This window comes from Lissotriton vulgaris, chromosome 4_1, assembly GCF_964263255.1.
Source record: "Lissotriton vulgaris chromosome 4_1, aLisVul1.2, whole genome shotgun sequence".
In the NCBI taxonomy this organism is placed as follows: domain Eukaryota; kingdom Metazoa; phylum Chordata; class Amphibia; order Caudata; family Salamandridae; genus Lissotriton; species Lissotriton vulgaris.
The window spans coordinates 1,698,049,586-1,698,069,892 of record NC_141691.1 but is presented as its reverse complement, the minus strand read 5'-3'; the positions used below and the strand labels follow the sequence as shown (position 1 = coordinate 1,698,069,892).

Sequence of the window (20,307 nt, the reverse complement as noted above, 5' to 3'; positions counted from 1 at the left end):
GTACATCATTATAAAGAATGTGTTACATAAGGTAGTGATGATTATAAGGTGTAGGAGCAATATGTCCGTCATACCTCACTGTGCTATATTAGATTACAATTTACGAACTGCAAGTAACAAAAGGATCTCTGTCATACAAGCAATAACCCACTTAACAATTTACATAAAATGAAAACTTGTCAGCTGTGTGTTACATAATGTGCTTTGCAGGAGACATGTTAACCCTCTATGCTACTTTGATTCAAAACTTGGACTAGGCTAGATACAGATCTCGCTAGCAAATACATTATCCTCCAGAGTTATTTTACAATTATTATTATTCCCTGAGATTTTGCTGGCACACAAATATCTCTGCAGCAGGTTTCTTACCCCCATAAGATATTTTAAAATATTTAATTGCAACCAATTTAATTGAAAAGATTTACTTCCACGTTTCTCCATTTTGCCAATTTCTTCGTGGCAGGGTTTAAAAAAAATAAATGTATACGTTGAGGTCCAGATTTTATGTTTGGTTGCGTCAAGATATTGGCACAACCCCAATGCAATATCTCATTTGTTACATATTGCAATGCACTCAAATGTACTCATGATAGACCTGCTAAACATATGTTAGGTCTTAAGATCTGATGTAACTTCCTGTGAGGTAACATGCAATGTCAAGCCCCAGGATGTCACACATTGTCACACATTGTAATGCCATGTGCCATGATGTCACTTGCATCATGACTAACTCAGTTAGTCCCCTCACTTCTGTTTTTTTTTTAGGACCAGTGCCTTGCGCGGAAACATTGATCTATGTGGGTTGCCAAATACTGGAATATTTTTTAAATGACGTTGTACTCATTTCTGGATATTGAGCTAGAAGCTTTTGTTGGTTACATTCACAGTCAGCACAGAGCCACCCAATATGGACTGTGACTGAAGCACTTTAAAAGAGCCGCTTTGTCCCACACATTTCCACACTAACCGGCCTCCATTATTTACCTGCATTTGCAGAAGATTCAATGCACGATTCGCAACTTCACACAGAGCTATAGCATATCTGTATGACCTATTAAAAAATCCTCTACTTTGTTTGCATGAAAGTGTTGCTGGTTAAACACACTGGGCTGGTCATCCATCAGTTTGTTAAATTCCATTCACGTTCATCCAGTTTGCAGAGGTTAGGACAGTTGGGAGACTGCCTCAAAGCTACTTAAAAATCTTGAGAGACAGGTGTTTCCCCAAAAGCCAACCTAAGTGCCATAACTGGTGCCTTCAATTGTACCCAATGCTACTTTTATGCACATTTTGCTAATTTTTAAAACTGAAGGTGAAGTAGAATTTCCTGGAATGAGTGGCAGCCTGTTGCCCACCTGATCATGACTAAGTTGTGTGGATAAGAACAGAGGTACTTCCAGGGGCGTAGCTACATTTGGTGCAGCATTTGTGTGGCACCAGAACCCAAAGCCCTGAATGGCCCATTGATACTTGATAATTGCTGTATTGTGCTACCCCAACAGTCAAAGGGGTAATTTCCCTGGCTTGCACCATGGCATCCTTGGTATGCTACTTTGAAATGCTTCATGGTCAGGCCCTCCCTGCGACAAAGCTGCTAAGTTTCCCAGGTGTGTGCTTGATATCCTGGTCCAGTGCTTTGTCTTTGAATTCTGGAACTTGTATTCCAGTTTTATAATGGAGTAAACAAGACTACAAGTCCCTTTGGGCTAGACAGTGTTCCAGAACTCTGGCAATACTGGAAGGGAGGTCTTAGTGTTTTTAAAGGACAGCTCTTGACTACACTGCTGACATAAATGTTATTGGTTGTCCCATCTCATCAGCTTGTTCTGCCCCCCCATGCTCAGAATATCAAATACAGTGTGCAACTTGCAGTTTATTCTTATAATGAGCCGGATGGTTGTAATTATCGGTGTATACCAGGGCTATACTGGCCAATAAAGGCCCGCTCCAGTGTTAAAAGCCCGAGCTGAAGTCTTTAAAAAGGGAGCGGGACTTTGATGGTCGGTATAGCCCAGCTACGAAGGGCTATAAGGCTATTAGAACATTCTGCCACTAGAGGGCAGAATGTTCTAACAAATAAAGCAAAGGCTTCAGGAGCCCGAGGGGATTGAAATCCCCTCGGGCTCCCAGAGGCCTTTGTTCAAACAACATTGGAATCTGTCTCTGTGGGCCTTTACCGGCCCGTAGAATCACTGAGCACTCCATTATATTCAATGAAGTACTCCACATTCCAATGTTCTAATAGATATTATAGTTCACAATTGCAGTTTCTAGCATCTTTACTGCAATGTGTTAACTGCTCTGTTCTTGGTTACAAGTTTAGTATGCCACGGATAAGCATATTACTTGTTAAATCTCTTAATATATTCAAGTGTACTCATGATAGTCCACTTAAACATTCATGCCTCTTCCTGTGATGTCACACGTGGTGATGTCACAGGAGGTGATATCACACGTGGTGTTGTCACTTGCAGTGATGTCACACCCATTATGCCTAATTTGGTGAGTCTCCCTATTTCATTTTGGAGGTATTGTGCTCTATATTGATGAATACCAACATTTTGAAAAGTTCATATTGATGTACGTCCACTGCTACAGATTTGCTGCTTTTTAATGACTAGAGCCCTAAATGCTTTTCTCCTGACATTCTCCTTTTATCAGTACCAAAGAACAGCCATCATTCACTCTAAACTTTCTTAACACCTCTTTCCAAACTAGTTGCAAGAGGTGTATTCTGTGAAATGTACATGCAATTTCACCCAAATTTGGAAACATAATTACAAGATTTGCGCATCTTCTTCTTCTGGTTACTTCGAATTTATAACAGGTTTCTCTACCGACATGGCATCTGGCATCAGCAAGTTTAATTTGGTACTCTATATACAAAAATATTGCTTCTACTGGTCATCTGCATCCATTGTTTCTAAAAGGAGCACAATGTTTCTGATGATTTCTGATTTACGATATGTGACGCTACTGTTGAAAATTGTTTCAGTGTAAAGTGTGGAATGTTATAACTTTGGGGAACCCATGAGCTCATGTTTAAATCGCAATAGCAAAGATATGAACCATGGATGTTTAATGTGCTGTACTGAGAGAAATACTAAAGTGTGTGCCACCAGGCAAAGATCCTTTGTAAATGTTGGCTAGCTGGCTGAATTCACAAGAACAACAAATCTGTGTTTAATTGGCTTCCAATAAATGGAATTAAAGCCAGTGGCGTAGAAAGGGGGTCTGGCACAAGTATTACAGGCGGTGTCCCCCCCCCTTTTACCTGCAACCGTCTCGGGGGCAGTAAAGGCAGGAATCACCAGCAGACCCCCCACTTTTTATATGAAGCTGCTGCTGGGGCAAAAACAGGAGTCGCAACAGCGACATAAGGCTTAGCTATGCCACTGTCTAAAGATAAACCAAGAATCTTCTGTACAAATACTTGCTTAATGGTTAGTGGAGAGGAGATGTGAGCTCTACTAGCAAAGCTAAGCTTGAGTAATAAGATATATTCCTAATTAAAACATTTCCTATTCTTTCATTAGTTTTTCATCTCTGGAGGACTGACTGCTGCTGCTGCTGCAAGTAAGAAAGGAGATCCCTGTCTGGTAAGTTTTGCATGAGGTAAACCTACAGATTTCTCATTTGGTCACTCTGACTTCTAAATACTTTTCCCTTGAGCAAAAAATCCATTTTCGTTTATCCCTACTGCTGAGGACAGTTTAAGTTCTATGCGTTTGAGTGCTGCAATGCTTGTCTACATTGGGTTCTCCTCATATTCAAGTCAACAGCCTGCTTTGGTTTCAGGGCCTCCATACTTTTGTTGTGGTGAAGGTTATATGAAAAAGTAAATACTTGTCATTATTCCTAATAATTCATGATTGAATTCCCCTTCAACGAAGAAGCTGTCTGAAAACAAATTTCCCCTTGTAGTCCAGCGGTTCTACATGTTAAAGCCCTCATCACCAATGGGACTGACTGCCATAATTACTGGGTGGTATAACATGCAACCATCAGACTTAACTTTCAGCAGGTGAAATCTGTCTGACTTTAACATGTGAAAAGTATTTATTGTGATATTTTCATTTTGTTTGGTTTCGTCAATATCAAAATCTGCATGTTGGCCACCATTGCTGAGGAACAGCTTGTGATAGGTGCTGTTGATCACTCCTAACAAATAATGATCACCAGGATATTGTTTTATATCAAGTGCAATAAGTATTACACCAAACATTGCCCTAATGAAATGGCTTTGTCTCTTTTTTAAATTTCTTTAGATGTTTAGAATATGTGGTATGCCCTACTGCCTATTTTTCAACTAGTCTTTCACTGTCAGTCAGTCAAAAACTTTATACGATTCAAATGAATCATAACATTTTTAACAGAAAATCATACATTCATTTATAATACCATTTCTACACAATTAAAAACAATGCACAAAATAAAAACCAGCCATTTACAATTGGTAACGTTTCCTAATTAGAAAAACAATTTTGATAAAACTAGCACAGTGCTGCAGTGACAGTTGATAGCGACCTCAAACAGTTAAAACCCTCTTTATAAGAGTAGGGATGAATGTCCCTTAAAATAGACTTAATAAAACTGGCTTTTGGGTCTTTGTAGAGTGTGCAAAAAAGCATAAGGTGCATTGTGCTCTGTTGGGCTACATTATTACATGGGAAGGGGGGAAGTCTCTCACACCAACCCCCCTCTTCTGGAAAAGCCACAAGAAAGTGCAGTGTTCTTAAGCAAAAACTAGTCATTAGAAAATGTGAATGGACCTAAATTGTTGCTGATTTAAAAGTGCACGATCCACTGTGTCACTGACCTGGTTAGACAAGCTTAAAATATTATGATATGCGTTTTTAATGCCCATTTTCATATTAGGTTGAATAGACTCTGGGTGATCAGGAAAATCTTCAAGTGCAAAAGTTTCTTTAACATAACGTAACCAGAGGTCCGCCATTGCATTGTCAAGGTTCATACAGTCTCTTAAGATCTCGCTTGAAAATAATAGGTCCTCTGAAGTCCAAATTCTTCCCTACAGAAGCAAGGGGGCAATATGAATTCTGTCACTCTTATAGTCAATACCCACCTCAAAATGACAGAATTGATTGGGGGAACTACTGGGGATAAGTAAAAGTTTTTTTGTAAAAATTAGTTCTCTAATATTTGAAACTGTGCACTTTTATGATATCCCCATACTCCTGCCCCATAGGTGGCCACTGACAGACATTTGGTTTTATATAATGTTTTCAAATCAGCTATCGCCTTATGACCAAGTTTGCTGGCAAATCGAGAAAGCCCCTCTATGGTTCTACTAGTTTGTTGTAGCCTTGTCGTAATCAAGTAGTTCCAACTTAGGGCCAGATGTAGGTAATTCTGAAATACCTAGTCCTTAATAGCAAATTTTACTGATTTGCTATTAAGAACTCTGTATTTCAGATGTATGTAAAAAATCTGTAAAAATTACCGATTCGGTAATAAGCTCTAAAATGTATCCATTAGTAAAGAATCTGTAAAAATAAATACAGATTCCCCATTACCAAATCGTTATCACCGATTCCTTGATACCGATTTTGTTATTAGCGATTCGGTAATTTAAAAAAAATGGTAATTGTCGAATCAGCCAATCCTGTGCACCTTCATTACTTCTCAACCAGGAAGTGGCCACACCCATGCAGCTGCACTGATCCTGAAGCTGTTTGTCAGGCAGGGAGCACAGCAAATTAGCCGGGGGCAACTCTACTAACTATTTTCTGACAACACTGAGCACATATTGACAACCTGGAGAGGGAGAAGGAGGCAGCTGCAAGAAAGAGGAAGCATAAATTCAGTGAGAGGGAGCTGGAGGTCCTTATTGAGGATGTCACAAAGAACCACAAAATGTTTTTGGGGAAACAGTCTTTGCACGTGCCTGAATCCCAGAAAAGGCAGATTTGGCTGGTCATACAAGAAAAAATCAATGCCATTGGAGTAACGCAGTGCTCCATTGTGGAACTGAAGAAAAGCTGGTATGAGCTGAGGAAGCGTGCAAAGGAGAGGCTGGCAGAGAGAAAGAAGCAAGCCAACCTTACATATGGGGGGAAAAACACAGCACCTGCACCAACTGTCCTAGATCTCCTGGTCGAGTCCACCCTCCAGCCGGAGAGTGTGAGTGGGATTGGGGATGCAGACAGGTCAGCCAGAGTTGGCAACAAATAAGGTAAGATGCATGCACAGCATGCTGTGCCCCCCAATCCCTAACCCCGATCCCCAATGAGGCATTGTGAATCCCACTCCAGTACATGTTTTGCTAAAAATCAGAAATGTATTATGGGAGATGTTGGCAGAAGTAACACATGTCAGAACAGTCAGTCCACTGAACCCAAAGGCATGTGACACATATCAAAAATTAGCAAGCAGAGGACAATCAGTTTGAATGGCAGGCATGACATTTACAAGAGGAGGAGGTCCTGTTGCCTGCAGGGCACCCCACTCCACCACCACCACTACCACCACCACCATTACCATCACTACTGCCACCTTCAACACCACCAGCACCGAGAGCCAGGAGGCATGTAGTGGCCATTTTCCAGCAGATGGAGGTGTCCGAGGAGGACAGCATAGGAGGACAACAGTCCACGGTGGCTGAGGATGCCAAAGGTGTAGGCTCACAGTCAAAAAAACTGCAAAAAACGACAAACTGCGGCCAGAAGGCAAAGGAGAAAAGCAGCAAGAGCCCACTGGGAATAACAAACGTCCATCCAAGGGAAGAGGTCGTGGAGGATGGAGGGACAGACAAGAAATGCTATACCAAACTCACCCTCAGGGTCGAGAGCCAAAACAATAATCAATTTGGCAGATATTAATTTAACACAGGCCGAAGAGCAATTATTATCCTTAGGACTCTCTTACTGCCCCGAGTCAAACTTCAACTATCCCCAGACTTGGGCAGATATATATAAGTTCATCCGCAAGTTAAAATTGAAAAAATTCCATAAACTCAGATCTCGATCATCAAAGGAAGTACTGGGGATGATGACCAACAGTTCAGATGATACTCGGGAACTATTGGCGGCAGACTTAGAGGCCTTACAAAATTTACATTATTTGCTACATAAAGCGGCAGGGTATGGAGAAGAATCAAGCATGAGTCCATCGGCTAATAATGGCAATATGGGACAACCAACAAGACCAGACAACAACGCCAAACCTGCCTCGGCCTTTAAGTTAAAATCTTAATTCACCCCCATCATGCCACAAGATGCTATAGATGTTTTCAATGAACATTTGGTTGCACAGGTAAAAAAACGAAATATGATAAAAGGAGAATGACAAATCATGAAAGAAAGTACAATCAGCTACTAACAAAATTAAAAAAGGAGAACAATGTAGTGATTAGAAATCCTGACAAAGGGGGAAATATTGTGCTGTGGCCGTTAAAGGAGTATTTGTAGGAAGCTTACTTGCAATTAAACGATGCCCAGTGTTATCATAGAAGTTCCCCTTTGAAATATAAAGCTGTTCAGAATGTATTATTTTCCAAACTCTTGGCATGGAAGAGCATGAGCCTAATAAATGTGGAGGAAAACAAATATTTAAAAACAGAACATCTGATTACTCCGTCCATGTATTTCATCCCCAAGGTCCACAAGAACATTGAGAAACCACCAGGAAGACATATAATAGCGGCCAACAATGGATTATTAGAGAACATGCCACGCTACATTGACTTTTTCCTACAAGAGCACGTTCAAAAACTTAAATCATTTGTACAAGATGCAGAGGATTTTATTAGAAAAATCACAGACATACAGTGGCAAGAAGGGTGGCACTTATTGGCCCTGGATGTGTCTGCCCTGTATACGTGCATCAGGAATCAAGACGGACTTAGAGCAGTTGAGTACTTTTTAGCTAACAGGACGATTAAATATGCACAACACAACAAGATGTTGATGGACATGTTGACATTTTGCTTAGAAAATAATATGTTTATGTTCAAGAGCCAAATGTTCCATCAAATTCAGGGTGTTGCCATGGGGGCCCGCTTCTCCCCCAGCTGTGCCTGTTTATTCATGGGCTGGTGGGAGGATCTGGTCCTCAGGACGCATTTTGAAGAAACATATAAGAATAATGTTGTGTGTTGGCTTAGATTCATCGATGATTTGTTCATCATATGCCAAGGATCGCAAAAAGAAGCCCATGATTTTGTTGCGCAAGTGAATGATAATGATGTGAACCTGCCTTTTACTTTTAGTATCAGCAATACAAAAATAGCCTTTTTAGATGTACAGGTCAATACAATTAATAACAAAATGACTACTTCATTACATTGGAAGGAAACGGCAGGGAACACCCTATTACATGCTTCAAGCTCCCAGACATACTGCGTATTCGCAGGATTTGCAGTGAGGAACAGGATATGATTGATAAACAGATGGAGGGTAAACAGCGGTTTTTAGATAGAGGTTATACCAACTCCTTTATTGAAACAACAATTGGCAATTCTAGAAAACTCAGTAGTGAGGAAATCATGCAGGACAGAAATAAATCTCGCAAACAACCTCAGACAACTAGTGAGGTTAATAGTGATGGACATACTGAGTCTACAAGACTGATCCTCACCTATTCCAGACAGGAAAAGCAGATGAGAGCCATTATAAGAAATAACTAAATTGCTTACACAAGTTTGGGAGCATCCTGAAATTGCCAGCACAGCTAAAAGAGTAGTACAGTCCTGTTTGATCTGTTGGCAGTATAATCCTGGTAAAGGGACATGGACTCCTACAGGAGGGTTTGCTACACCAACCGCACCTTTTGAAGTTTTGCAGATGGGTTACATCCAACTTGAACGCTGCAATAATCTAAAATATGTCCTAGTGGTGGTATGTGCCTTCAGTAAATGGATAGAGGATTATCCTACAAAGGATAATACTGCTCTCACCACAGCGAAGGTGCTTCTAAAGGAGCTTTTCCCTAGATATGGTGTTTGTAAACTTTTGTGGAGTGACAACAGACCTCATTTTATTGGGCAAGTTGATGAACATGTCCTGAAAGGATTAGGGCTCAAGCAGAAATTCCATGCAGTCTTCCACCCTCAATCAGCAGGATAAGTGGAAAGGTACAAGGCTACTTTAGAAATGAAGTTGGTGAAAAGAGTGGCTTCCACGTCTTTAAAGTGGCCTGATTCATTACACTTGGCATTGTATCCATAAGATCGGTGCCACTTTCATGGTCTGGCCTTACCCCGTATGAAGTCGTATTTGAAAGGCCAATGAACATTTGGGGAGTTCCTAAGCCACACCCCATACATGATGTTCCTTGTTGTCTGTTGAATGATTATTTGGCACAGTTAACCAACAATTTATTCTCTATTCATCAACAGGTCCGAGAAGCGCTTCCTGACAGATCTACAGGTGAGGCCCATGAACTACGACCCGGGGACCATGTGATGGTCAAGTTCTTCAACTGATTGCACAGCTTGGAGCCGAGATGGCGAGGTCCGGAGCAGGCACTCCTGGCTACAAGGAAAGCAGTTCGAGGGACGAACAAGAAGAACTGGGTCGATAGCACACACTGCAAGCATGTGTTGTCTGCCTTGGTGGAACCTGCTGTATTGACTGATCATCGAGAGATCCTGGAGATGGAGAAAGGACAAGCTATCTCAACTGACGAATCTGCGGAAGTCCTCCCGGACCACACGATTCCTGGAGCATCGTGATATCAATCAATCAATCAATCAATCAATCAATCAATCAATCAAAGCATTTGTATAGCGACCTACTCACCCGGAGGGTCTCAAGGCGCTTGGGGTAGGGGGTCCGCTACTGCTCGAACAGCCAGGTCTTGAGTTTCTTCCTGAAGGCGAGGTGGTCTTGGGTCAGGCGGAGGTGGGTGGGGAGGGAGTTCCACGTCTTGGCGGCCAGGTAGGAGAAGGATCTTCCTTCCGTTGTGGCTCTTCGGATGCGGGTGACGGCGGCGAGGGCGTGGCTGGTCGATCGAAGCTGGAGGGTGGGAGTGTAGAAGTTCAGGCGGTCGTTGAGGTATCTGGTCATGGAGAGGGAGGAGTCCAGGATGAAGCCCAGGTTGCGTGCGTGGTCTGTTGGTTTGGGTGCGCTGCCCAGGGCGGGGGGCCACCAGGAGTCGTCCCAGGCGGAGGGCGACAAACCCAGGATGAGGACTTCCGTCTTATCTGAGTTCAGTTTCAGGTGGCTGTTCATCATCCACTCGGCTACGTCTTTTATCCCTTCGTGTAGGTTGGTTCTGGCGATGGCAGGGTCGTTGGTGAGGGAGAGGATCAGCTGGGTGGCGTAGGAGATGATGTTGAGGTTGTGTTGGCGTGCGATGGCCGCGAGGGGGCTCATGTAGACGTTGAAGAGGGTTGGAACTGAGTGAGGATCCTTGTGGTACGCCGCAGATGACTTCGGTGGCTTCTGATCTGAACGGGGGAGGCGGGTCTCTGTGTCCTTCCGGCGAGGAAGGAGATGATCCATTCCAGTGCCTTCCCCTGGATTCAGATGTTGTTGAGGCGCTGCACTAGGGTGCGGTGGCAGACCGTGTCGAACGCCGCGGAGAGGTCCAGGAGGATGAGGGCCGCTGTTTCCCCGTTGTCGAGCACGGTTCGGATGTTGTCGGTGGCTGCGATGAGGGCGGTCTCGGTACTGTGGTTGGCCCGGAAGCCGGACTGAGAGTTGTCGAGGGATCCATTTGTCTTGAGGAAGGCTGCCAGCTGTCTGTTGACGGTCTTCTCGATGACTTTGGCAGGAAACGGGAGGAGCGAGATGGGGCGGTAGTTTTTGAGGTCGGTGGGGTCTGCTGATGGTTTCTTCAGTAGGGCGCTGAGTTCGGCGTGCTTCCAGCTTCTGGGAAGGTTGCGGTGTCGAAGGAGGCGTTGATGATGTCCCGTAGATGGGGTGCGATGACGGAGTCGGCCTTGTTGAAGACATGGTGGGGGCAGGGGTCAGTTGGTGATCCAGAGTGGATGGAGTTCATCGTGCGGATGGTGTCTTCGGTGTTGATCGGGGTCCAGTCACGGAGGGTGGTGGTGGGGGGTGCTGGTGTGGTTGTAGGGTGCGTCGGCTGTGTGCTGAAGCTGTTGTGTATGTCTGCGATCTTGCTGTGGAAGAACGAGGCGAGCGAGTTGCAGAGGTCTTGCGATGGGGTGATGTTGTTGTTTCCGGCGCTGGATTTGGAGAGCTCTATGACGATGTTGAAGAGTTCCTTGCTGTTGTGGGCGTTGTTGTCGAGTCGTTCCTTGAATGCGGTTTTCTTGGTGGCGTGGACCAGTTGGTGGTGTTTTTTCGGTTGGCGAGCTTGAGGGTGGTCCTGTTGTCTGGTGTCGGGTCTCTGCGCCAGGCTTTCTCGCGGGCTCGGCAGTTCTTCTTGGAGCTCTTGAGTTCGTCGGTGAACCAGGATCCTTTCTTGCTGCCAGGTCTGCTGGGAGGGGTCTTCAGTGGAGCGAGGTCATCTGCGCAGTTGTTGATCCACCTCGTGAGGTTGTTGGCGGCTTGGTTGGGGTTCGATGAGCTGGCGGGAGGGTTCTGGCTTAGGGATGCGGCGAGCTGGTCAGCTGTGATCTTGTTCCAGCTTCTGCGGGGGACCTGTTGCTGGTGGTGGTGGAGCGTGGTCCTTCTGAAGCTGAAGTGGACGCAGCTGTGGTCCGTCCAGTGGAGTCCGGTGGTGTGGCTGAAGGAGATGTCCTTGCTGGAGGAGAAGACTGGGTCAAGTGTGTGGCCGGCGTAGTGGGTGGTCACAAGTTGCTTGAGTCTGAGGTTGGCGAGGTTGTCCAGCAGGATGGTGGTGTTGCGGTCGTTGTTGTTCCTCAGGTGGAAGTTGAGGTCCCCCAGGAGGATGTAGTCAGCGGAGGGGAGGGAGTGCGGGCTGATGAAGTCGGCGATATCTTCGCTGAATTGTGTGCGTGGTCCTGGGGGTCTGTAGATGACGGTGCCTCTGAGGGTGGTCTTGGGGTCAGTGTGGATCTGGAAGTGCAGGTGTTCGGCGGCTGTGAGGGTGTCCTCGGAGTTGGTCGTTATGCGGATGGTGTTCTTGTGGACGATGGCGATGCCTCCTCCAGTCTGATTGACGCGGTCTCTCCGGGTGATCTTGTATCCGTCCAGGATGGCGATGGCGATGTCTGGCGCTGAGGAGGCGTTCATCCAGGTTTCCGTGAGGAAGGCGACGTCTGGAGCCGTGGTGTCGAGGAGGTTCCAGAGTTCTACGGTGTGTCTGTGGACGGAGCGGGTGTTGAGCAGGATGCATTTCAGGTAGTTTCTGCTGGTGCTCGGCTTGGCGGGTGCGGGTGCGGTGCAGGTCCGGATGCAGGAGAACTTGCAGGATTGGCAGGCGAAGGGTCCATGGGTGCGTCCTGGGGTGGCTCGGTGGCATCCGGGCGTCTGGCCGGTGTTGAGAGCATTGAGGATGGCATGGTTGTAGGTCCGGCGGGTGGGCTGGCATCTTCGGGGGCCAGGGGGTCTGGCGCTGGGTGCAGTCCAGGCGCCGACGGGTGCAGACGGGCTTACCTTTGGTGCGCCTTCGGCGCGCCCGCTGCGCGTATGCTTGCACTCTGCCATAAATGGAGAGTTGCGGGGGAGGGGCGAGGGAGGAGCAGCTGGGAGACGGGAGCGGGGTGGCGGGAGGGGGGGCAGCGGTGCGGTGATGCTGGAGGGAGCTTGGGAGGGGCCGCGGGGGAGCAGCGGCAGGGAGCAGGGTGGGGCAGGGGACAAGCTATACTATTTGAGGCCGAAGAAAGAAACTGCCGTGCTCAAAAAGACTGGTTGAGCTACCGCCCTGGGTTAGTGAAACTGAGAGCCGATGTGGCAAGGGGGGGGATCAGTCCTGCGTAGTGTAGTGACACCCGTCTTGGCCCGTGGTGAAGAAATCAACGGCTGCCGAGGGATAAGAGCTCCAACGATTGTTTTCAATGAGTTTTTAGAAAGATCAATTATCGCTGTGGCTGAAAAGAATAACAAAAGGATCATTTGTGCTGTAGGGTTTGCTGTTGCTCTGGTGGTTATGGCAATAATCAGCTGGTTTAATGAGAAAGTGGCTCCTGTTCGACAGTTTTTTGTTGCCACTACTACAGCGCCAAAGGAACTTCATTACTTCACGCTTCCCCACCATAAGCAGAAGCATCGACAATCCTACCTAAATAACATATTCATCCATGTGTTGCATCATACCGATAATGCCATGAATACTACCAACTGTTGGTTGTGTGATATGCCCTGAGTGAATGTGAGGTGACCTAATGATATGCCCTGAGTGAATGTGATGTGAACTAAGGATATGCCCTGAGTGAATGTGATGTGACTAGAATAGAGTCCAGTGAGTGTTATATTCCTTGAACCAGTCCAGGGATAGTCTTCTGACTTTGGGTGTGTGGGATGATACCTGCGCACCAAAAGAAAGGAGGAACACCTTTTATTCCTCTACCATTTTCCCATAATGGTTCATGTCAAGCTTGGTATGCACTTTTGTTTGCTTCCGCAAAGCCTTCAGTAGGTGGAATTAACTTTCGTCTGAATAAAGTATGCTATCAAGATAAAGATGGTTATCCTCAAGCAAAAGGGACTAAATGGGAATGGGAAGAGTATCAACCTGATAACATGTCAACACCATATGTGTTCACGAATATGAGAAACATTGAAAACACTGGACCTTTTGTAATTTCTGTGACCAGAGCTAAAGCAGATTTATGTATTAGTAGTACTGGAAGAATGGAAGAATTCCAGTAGGAGGGAATGAATGTATTTTGAAATTGACTATTGAAGGTGTTAATAACAGCAGTTTTACGTCTTCACATAATACCTATTTTGTGTGTGGTAATAAAGGATACTATCAATTACCTGTTGGGTGGTCCGGGGTAGGTTACATATAATTTTTGTTACCACCTGTGTTCTTGGCCATCATATCACCAGGATTTAAAGTTATGTAACGAGATTTTCAAGAATAGATACAAACGAACAATAAGTACAGATGAGGTTGATCAGACTGATACCACTTTGCAACAATATGTCGATTTCAATTTGGGTTTGTTCTTCTTTGTGGGTGCTGCATTGAATAGCAGAAAGATTAGGCGATTGAATCATGTGGAAGCTGTCACCAATCAAACAGCTGTGGCACTTGGGAACATTGCAGAGGAGCTGCAAGTTGCGAAGATTGTAGCACTCCAAAATTGCATGGCATTAGATGTGATTCTGGCTGATCGAGGTCGTGCATGCCGCATCATTGGCAGCAGCTGTTGTGTTTTTATTACGGATCACTCTCCTTCAGTATATGATGCAATCTCTAAACTGCAAAAGATTGCTGCAGAAATTCAGAAAGAGACCGGTACATGGACATTTTCGAACTGGATATGGACACTCTTTATTACTTGGGGCTGGAGGCTACCGACTATTCTATGTATACTACTGGTGTTATTATTTACATGCTGTACTTGTATACAATGTGGTCCTATGCTTTGCTCCATGTGTATCACTGCTTGTACACCTGCCGAAGGAAATATTGCAAAAATAAAAGAACAACAAATGTTAAATAAAGAAATTGCTGAGATTATGAGCATCAATGTACAGGATGCATATCTAGATTACCCCAGATAAACAAATGTCTTCAGCTAATGCTAAAAGGGTCGTCTGTTGTAATTTGGCAGCGATTAGGTTAGCATTAGCGGAAGCCATCCTAGATTTAGAGACTATCTTTTCCGTTTTGTGGAATCCATTTTGTATTTCTGTCAGCCATTTTGTTACCATGTGCTCGCCATGTGCTCTGTCCTACCTTTCTGTTAACTGCTCTTGAAATCTCCCTAGAGACAAACTATATTTAGCATCTTCCATCTTAGCACATGCTCAGTTGAGTTTGCAGCTGTCCATGCAGCTGCTGTAGTCTGTAACTGTCAGGATGTATTCACCAGAATAAGCAACTGTTAGCTCCTTCCACCTTTTGACTGTGCATTTTCTGTATGACATTATATGTACCTAAAACCAGCATTTTGTACTTGTACCACCTTCATTTGAGCCCCTGCGTAGGAATAAAAGGACCCAGCTCCTTCCATTCAGTGTGCTACTTCATACATTACTGAAGGGTTTTGTGTGAATGTAGTTCCACCTCATGAGGTTTAATAAATCTTGTATTGTCTATTCCAGTTTTTGTGCCAACTTCTTCCTAGTGGTCTGAGGACTCTGTGCAGAGAAGGGCGAACCCCTTTCACTGGTGGGCCTTGCTGAGGCTCACCACGACACCCTGACTGCAGAAAACGGATGGATCAGTCACCTGAAGGAGTCCCTGTTTGAGTGCCATCTGAAGGAAGTGACCCATTTACGGCCAACTGGGTCACTGTATGATCACCTCTCAGCCTTCCGTACCAAATGAAGAGTCGGTCAGACAGTAGAGAATACAAACCAATAATTGTTTATCATGTGCACTCAGTGTAGAGCTCCATCTGCACAAATGCTAGGAGTGCTACGGAGAGGACTGAAGTCAACAAGCATAAAGATACATTATGTATGTTTCATATCCGGGCAAGAGCAGATCCCACAGTGGGATTTTCCATGCAGCTGCAGATTAACAGTGAAATACAGAAAAAACGGTTACAATAACCATATCGTACAAAAAGAAACATGAGTCCATGGTCGTCCATCCGGAGCCTGCCACCAAACAAGGGGTAGAGGGCCTCTATCTTGTGAGAAAGGCATGCGCTAATAAGAACTGTGTATTCATTACTGAGGCAGAACAGAAGTAAAAGAAACAAAACTCTAAGGGCAGCATTTCTCTGAATTAAACGAGATTTGAACAGCTTAAAATGGCACCCGCAAAGAAAATGGTGCTTCGAATGCTAACTTATATAGGACAATGCATAAATACAAACATTTTTATTCTAACATAAATAAGGTCCTGAGTATGTTATGTTTGTGCAAGCTTTCACTGCTGACTCTTCCATGTTGTTTTTGGACAGATATGTTATTTTTGCTCATGTGGTGCATATAGTGCTGTGAGTGCCCAGGGAGCCATGCCTACTGGCTCCTGGTATGTGGTGTTGTAGATGGCTAGGTGTTCTAATAAATGAATGCCTGTCTGTGGATGCCTTTCTATAGTTACCTCTGAACTGCGAGATGGATTGTTTCAATATTGCTCTACGATTGCATCGCAGGAAAAGGAGATATGTGGCACATGGGAGGACTTATATACTGCACATATTTATACTGCCTTTCATCATTTGCACACCACGGCACTGCACAGCCCATGTTCCATCAAGTTTTTTTTTTTTTTTAAACTCATCTGAAGGAGACAATTGTTCAACATGGCAAATTAGCATTCACAGTGTACTTACAGGGCATGGCTTGTGTTCTCACTCTAACTCTATTTGCATTCAATGCATGAATGTTTTGTGCACAATAAGCCTGGCAGACGATTTCTCATTCAAAAAGGTCCACTTTAAAAGGACTTAAATTTGATTTTCTTGCAATGTTGTCAAGAATGTTAAATGTTAAAATGTGCCATTTGCCAATCATTTTTCAATTTTTCTCTGGAGGAAGAAACCCTCGGACCCCACACTTGTCCATTAAGTTTGCTCACTGTGCTCGCTAAATAAAATGTATACTCATCATTTACGCCTCACCACGTTCAAATGTCACCAGCTGCCACTGCCTACTTGTTCTCCACCCCTGTCATTCTCAAACCAATGGACTAGTTGAAAGGTTCAACAAGGCTCTGGGAGGCAGGAATATGGGCCTGCCTGAGCCAATGAGGTGGTAGTGGGACATCCTCCTGCCTTGCCTGATTTATTTTGCTTACAGGGAATTGCCACAGAAGGGCTTTGGATTTAGCCCATTTAAACTACATGGACACTCTGCTAGGAGGACCTCTTATTATGGTAAAGGAGGGGTGGGAGCAAGCTCCATTGCTGTGATTAAATACATGCTAGCCTTCAGACACCACATGGGAAGTTCAAGATAAAAGCTTCTGCAACCTTGGGGGCTAGCCAGGAAGTCATGAACCTTTCGGTTTGCCCAAAAGGCCTCCATGTTGGACTTTCAACCTGGCCAGAAGGTGTGGGTGATGGAGCAAGTGGAGCCCAGTGCTCTCTAAGACCATTGGACTATGCCCTATGAGGTGATTGCAAGGAAGGGGGAGGCCACCTACTTGGTGGACCTCAAGACCACAGAAACCTCTTAAGGGTTCTCCCTATTAACCTCTTCAAACCCCATTATGAGAAGTCCGAGGTCACTAGGCCGCTGGTGACAGAAGATGGAGAGGAAGAGGAGAGTGTACCTCTCCCTGACCTCCACTCGTCCAAAGAAAAAGATGGATGGATGTAATGGATCTCCTTCCCTGACATCAGAACAGCAGAGGGACTGCCACCAGTCGCTGGGACAGTTTGCCTCATGGTTCACCTTCACTCCTTGACTTACACGCTTGTGTACCCACAATTTAGACACTCGACACAACCTGTTTGTCAAAACCAAAATATACAGGCTGTCAGACAAAGTGAGGGCAAATATCAAGAAGGAAGCCTCCAAGAAGTTGGAGTTTGGAGTGATTCAGTGCTCCAGTAATCCCTGGTCCAGCCCAGTAGTGCTCGGACCCAAAGATGCCCCACTGGATGCCGCCCCAGAACTCAGGTTCTGTATGGACTACAAGGAGCACATCTCATCCGCAGTACTGATGAGCTCATTAATCGACTAGGGGCTCCAATGTTCCTAAGTACTTTTGACCTCACTTCTAGGTACTGGTAGATTGTCCTAACAGAGGTGGCCAAAGAGAGATCAGCGTTCTATACGCCAGGGGTCCACTTTAAATGTAAAGTGATGCCTTTTGGATTGAATAATGCCCCTGCCACGTTCCAGTGGTTAGTGAACCAGATCTTAGCTGGGATACAGGCCTTCAGTGCTGCTTACCTGGGTGACAGCGGTGTCTACCATAGCATCTGAGACCTGTTTCACCTTTAGGAAGTGCTTCAGGCTCTGCAACAGGTGTGCCTGACTATCAAGGCTAGTAAGAGCCAGATAGGGCAGGGTTCTGTGGTGTACTTGCGACAACTTGTGAGTGAGAGTAAGGTGCAGCTCTTCCAGGGTAAAATACAGACTATCCTGGCCTGGTAACCCCGAAACCCAGACAGAAGTGAGGCGCTTCCTGATTTTCACTGGTTACTACAGGCGGTTTGTTAAGGGTTATGGCACCACAGTTGCTCCCTTAACTGAGCTGGCTTAAAAAAACATCCCAAGAAGATAGCCCTTTGGACAGGTTGCGTTGTAATTAAAAGGTTGGATATGTACCTCTCCCATTGGATAACTTTTGTTTGCCTGATTACATTTAAAAAGTGTTAACTTTTGATTGGGAACAGGTAAACATTTCGGGCCCGATTCACGTAGGCAATCCGAGACAAAAGTCTAAATTTACAATTTTTGGTATTCACAAAGGTCATTATTGAGTCATATCTTTACGTCCACAGTTGGACTATACTCTCCGGCTCAAGCCATACTCTCCGGGTCTGGTAGGCATCTCAGGTTTGGGCAGGAATCTGTGGCTTGGGCCGGATGAAGTGTAATCAAATCAATGGGCTGTAATGCAATTATTACAAAAAGGAACGTTAGGAATAAGAAATAAATGGTAGAGGAGGTCATAAAAATCAGTTTGGGCAAGAAAAAGAATGTGGCCAGACAGAACTTCACATCCCAGAAAAATGTGCCCCTTTGCTTCATGATACATGCAGTCCACAATAATGCACTCTCTTCAGTGTTGACTGTAATCTTACACCAAAGGTTGGTGTAAGACTACAGTCAACACTGAGTGTGGTGGTACATTGTGGGCAATTGCATGCATATATTGTGGGCAGTGTGCAAAGAAATAAAACACAATACGTCTTTTGTTAAATGGTAACGTCAAAAGATAAGTTTTATCAATCAAGACAACCTAACTGTAAAGAGCAAGTGACAACACCATATAGTATAGTAAAGATTACCCTATACGTAGCTATGTTAGATGGAAATCACAAGGTCGGGTTGATCTTATATCAGAACCCACATGCAGGTGAAGAGCAGAAGAGGGATTGAGCCCTTTTACCTTATTTCCTAAGCATGGTCAAGCCAGTGGCACAATCATGCTATTATAAGAAGCCACTAATCCACCTAGGTATTAGAGAAGTCATTACTGTTAGTAAACTAGCCTATTCAGATGTAAACATCACCATGTAATAATCTCCCATATGTCTAAATATTTACTCACCCTATTGTGTCGAAAGACACACACGACTTTGGCCCGTGTAGTTATGCAATGTAACATTCTTCCAATATTAAAACCTGTAAAGAACCCCGTTTTTATTAATTTGTAGGTATATTCCCCTATACCCATTCTACTACTGCAAGGACCCCACGACTAATGCTAGTACTCAATGTGTGACAACAGTAAACTTTAAACAGATATCTTGTGGCTGTTACGCAACTGGGATTATTTTATTCAGATATTCACCCGGGTCCAAGTAGGCCCTATGGGATATATGCGGAATAAACTCTTATCAGTTGAAAAGAGTCCAATCCTGCCGATGTATGTGTTATCTTAACACATATACACACAAGTTGCAACAGTTAAAGTTTTCATGGCTGAAATACCAGTGTAACCTCTTACCGTTTTTGGCACCACATTGGACAATTAGTTGCTATCAGCCCAAGTCACTTTGAATGTTTCCTAAAATGTTCATATTTATTTATACATTAATTGCTTATAGAATGCCGTTATCAATCAAACTCCAAATCCTCCAAAAGGATGTTAACAGCAATGTACTGTAGGTCCCTCATTATCACATTAATTGTGGCTAATGTATTAGGGATGCAGGATTGGGTTTTACAAGGGTGAAAGTTAATCAGTGGAGATTACAGAACACTTACATGCCACCAAAGGACATTTGACGCATCCAGCGAGCTTGTCCAAGTGACCTCATCTTTCTGAAGGCTAATTTTGGTAAGATACGTATTAAAAGGATAGAGGCCAAGAAAGTCTACTTAAATTGCTGCAAAGTATTTATATTTTAGTATCCGCTGTGGGATAATGGCCTGTAAAGCGCATCTGCTGTGATATCTATGTTCCTAATTGGAGACTCCTCGAGAGACTGTTGGACAGTTATAGACAAACAAAGGGAATGCAGCTCCTTATTTAGAGGCTGTCCAGGGAGTAATATGACGTTGAAACAATGGAAGCTTCCAGTTTTTTTTTTTGTTGATCTCTTTATTTGGTTTATGATTCTTGTATTACTAACATGGGCGGCTAGATAATAGAATATCTTGCACATTTAAATGTTCTCACCCTACAAAGAAATTTCAGATTGTTGCCCTTGCCCCTTGTATG

At 44.4% G+C, this 20,307-nt stretch overlaps 1 protein-coding gene across 2 annotated transcripts in view; it reads left to right on the top strand.

Annotated features, from left to right (window-relative positions):
• Window positions 1-20,307, top strand: part of LOC147724419 (membrane-spanning 4-domains subfamily A member 4A-like) — a 540,727-nt gene that overhangs the window by 241,559 nt on the left and 278,861 nt on the right. For both annotated transcript variants that reach the window (XM_086967007.1, XM_086967006.1), the window contains exon 4: window positions 3,537-3,599. In XM_086967007.1, coding sequence (XP_086823133.1) covers window positions 3,537-3,599 — 63 coding nt within the window. The remainder of the gene's footprint in view (window positions 1-3,536; window positions 3,600-20,307) is intronic.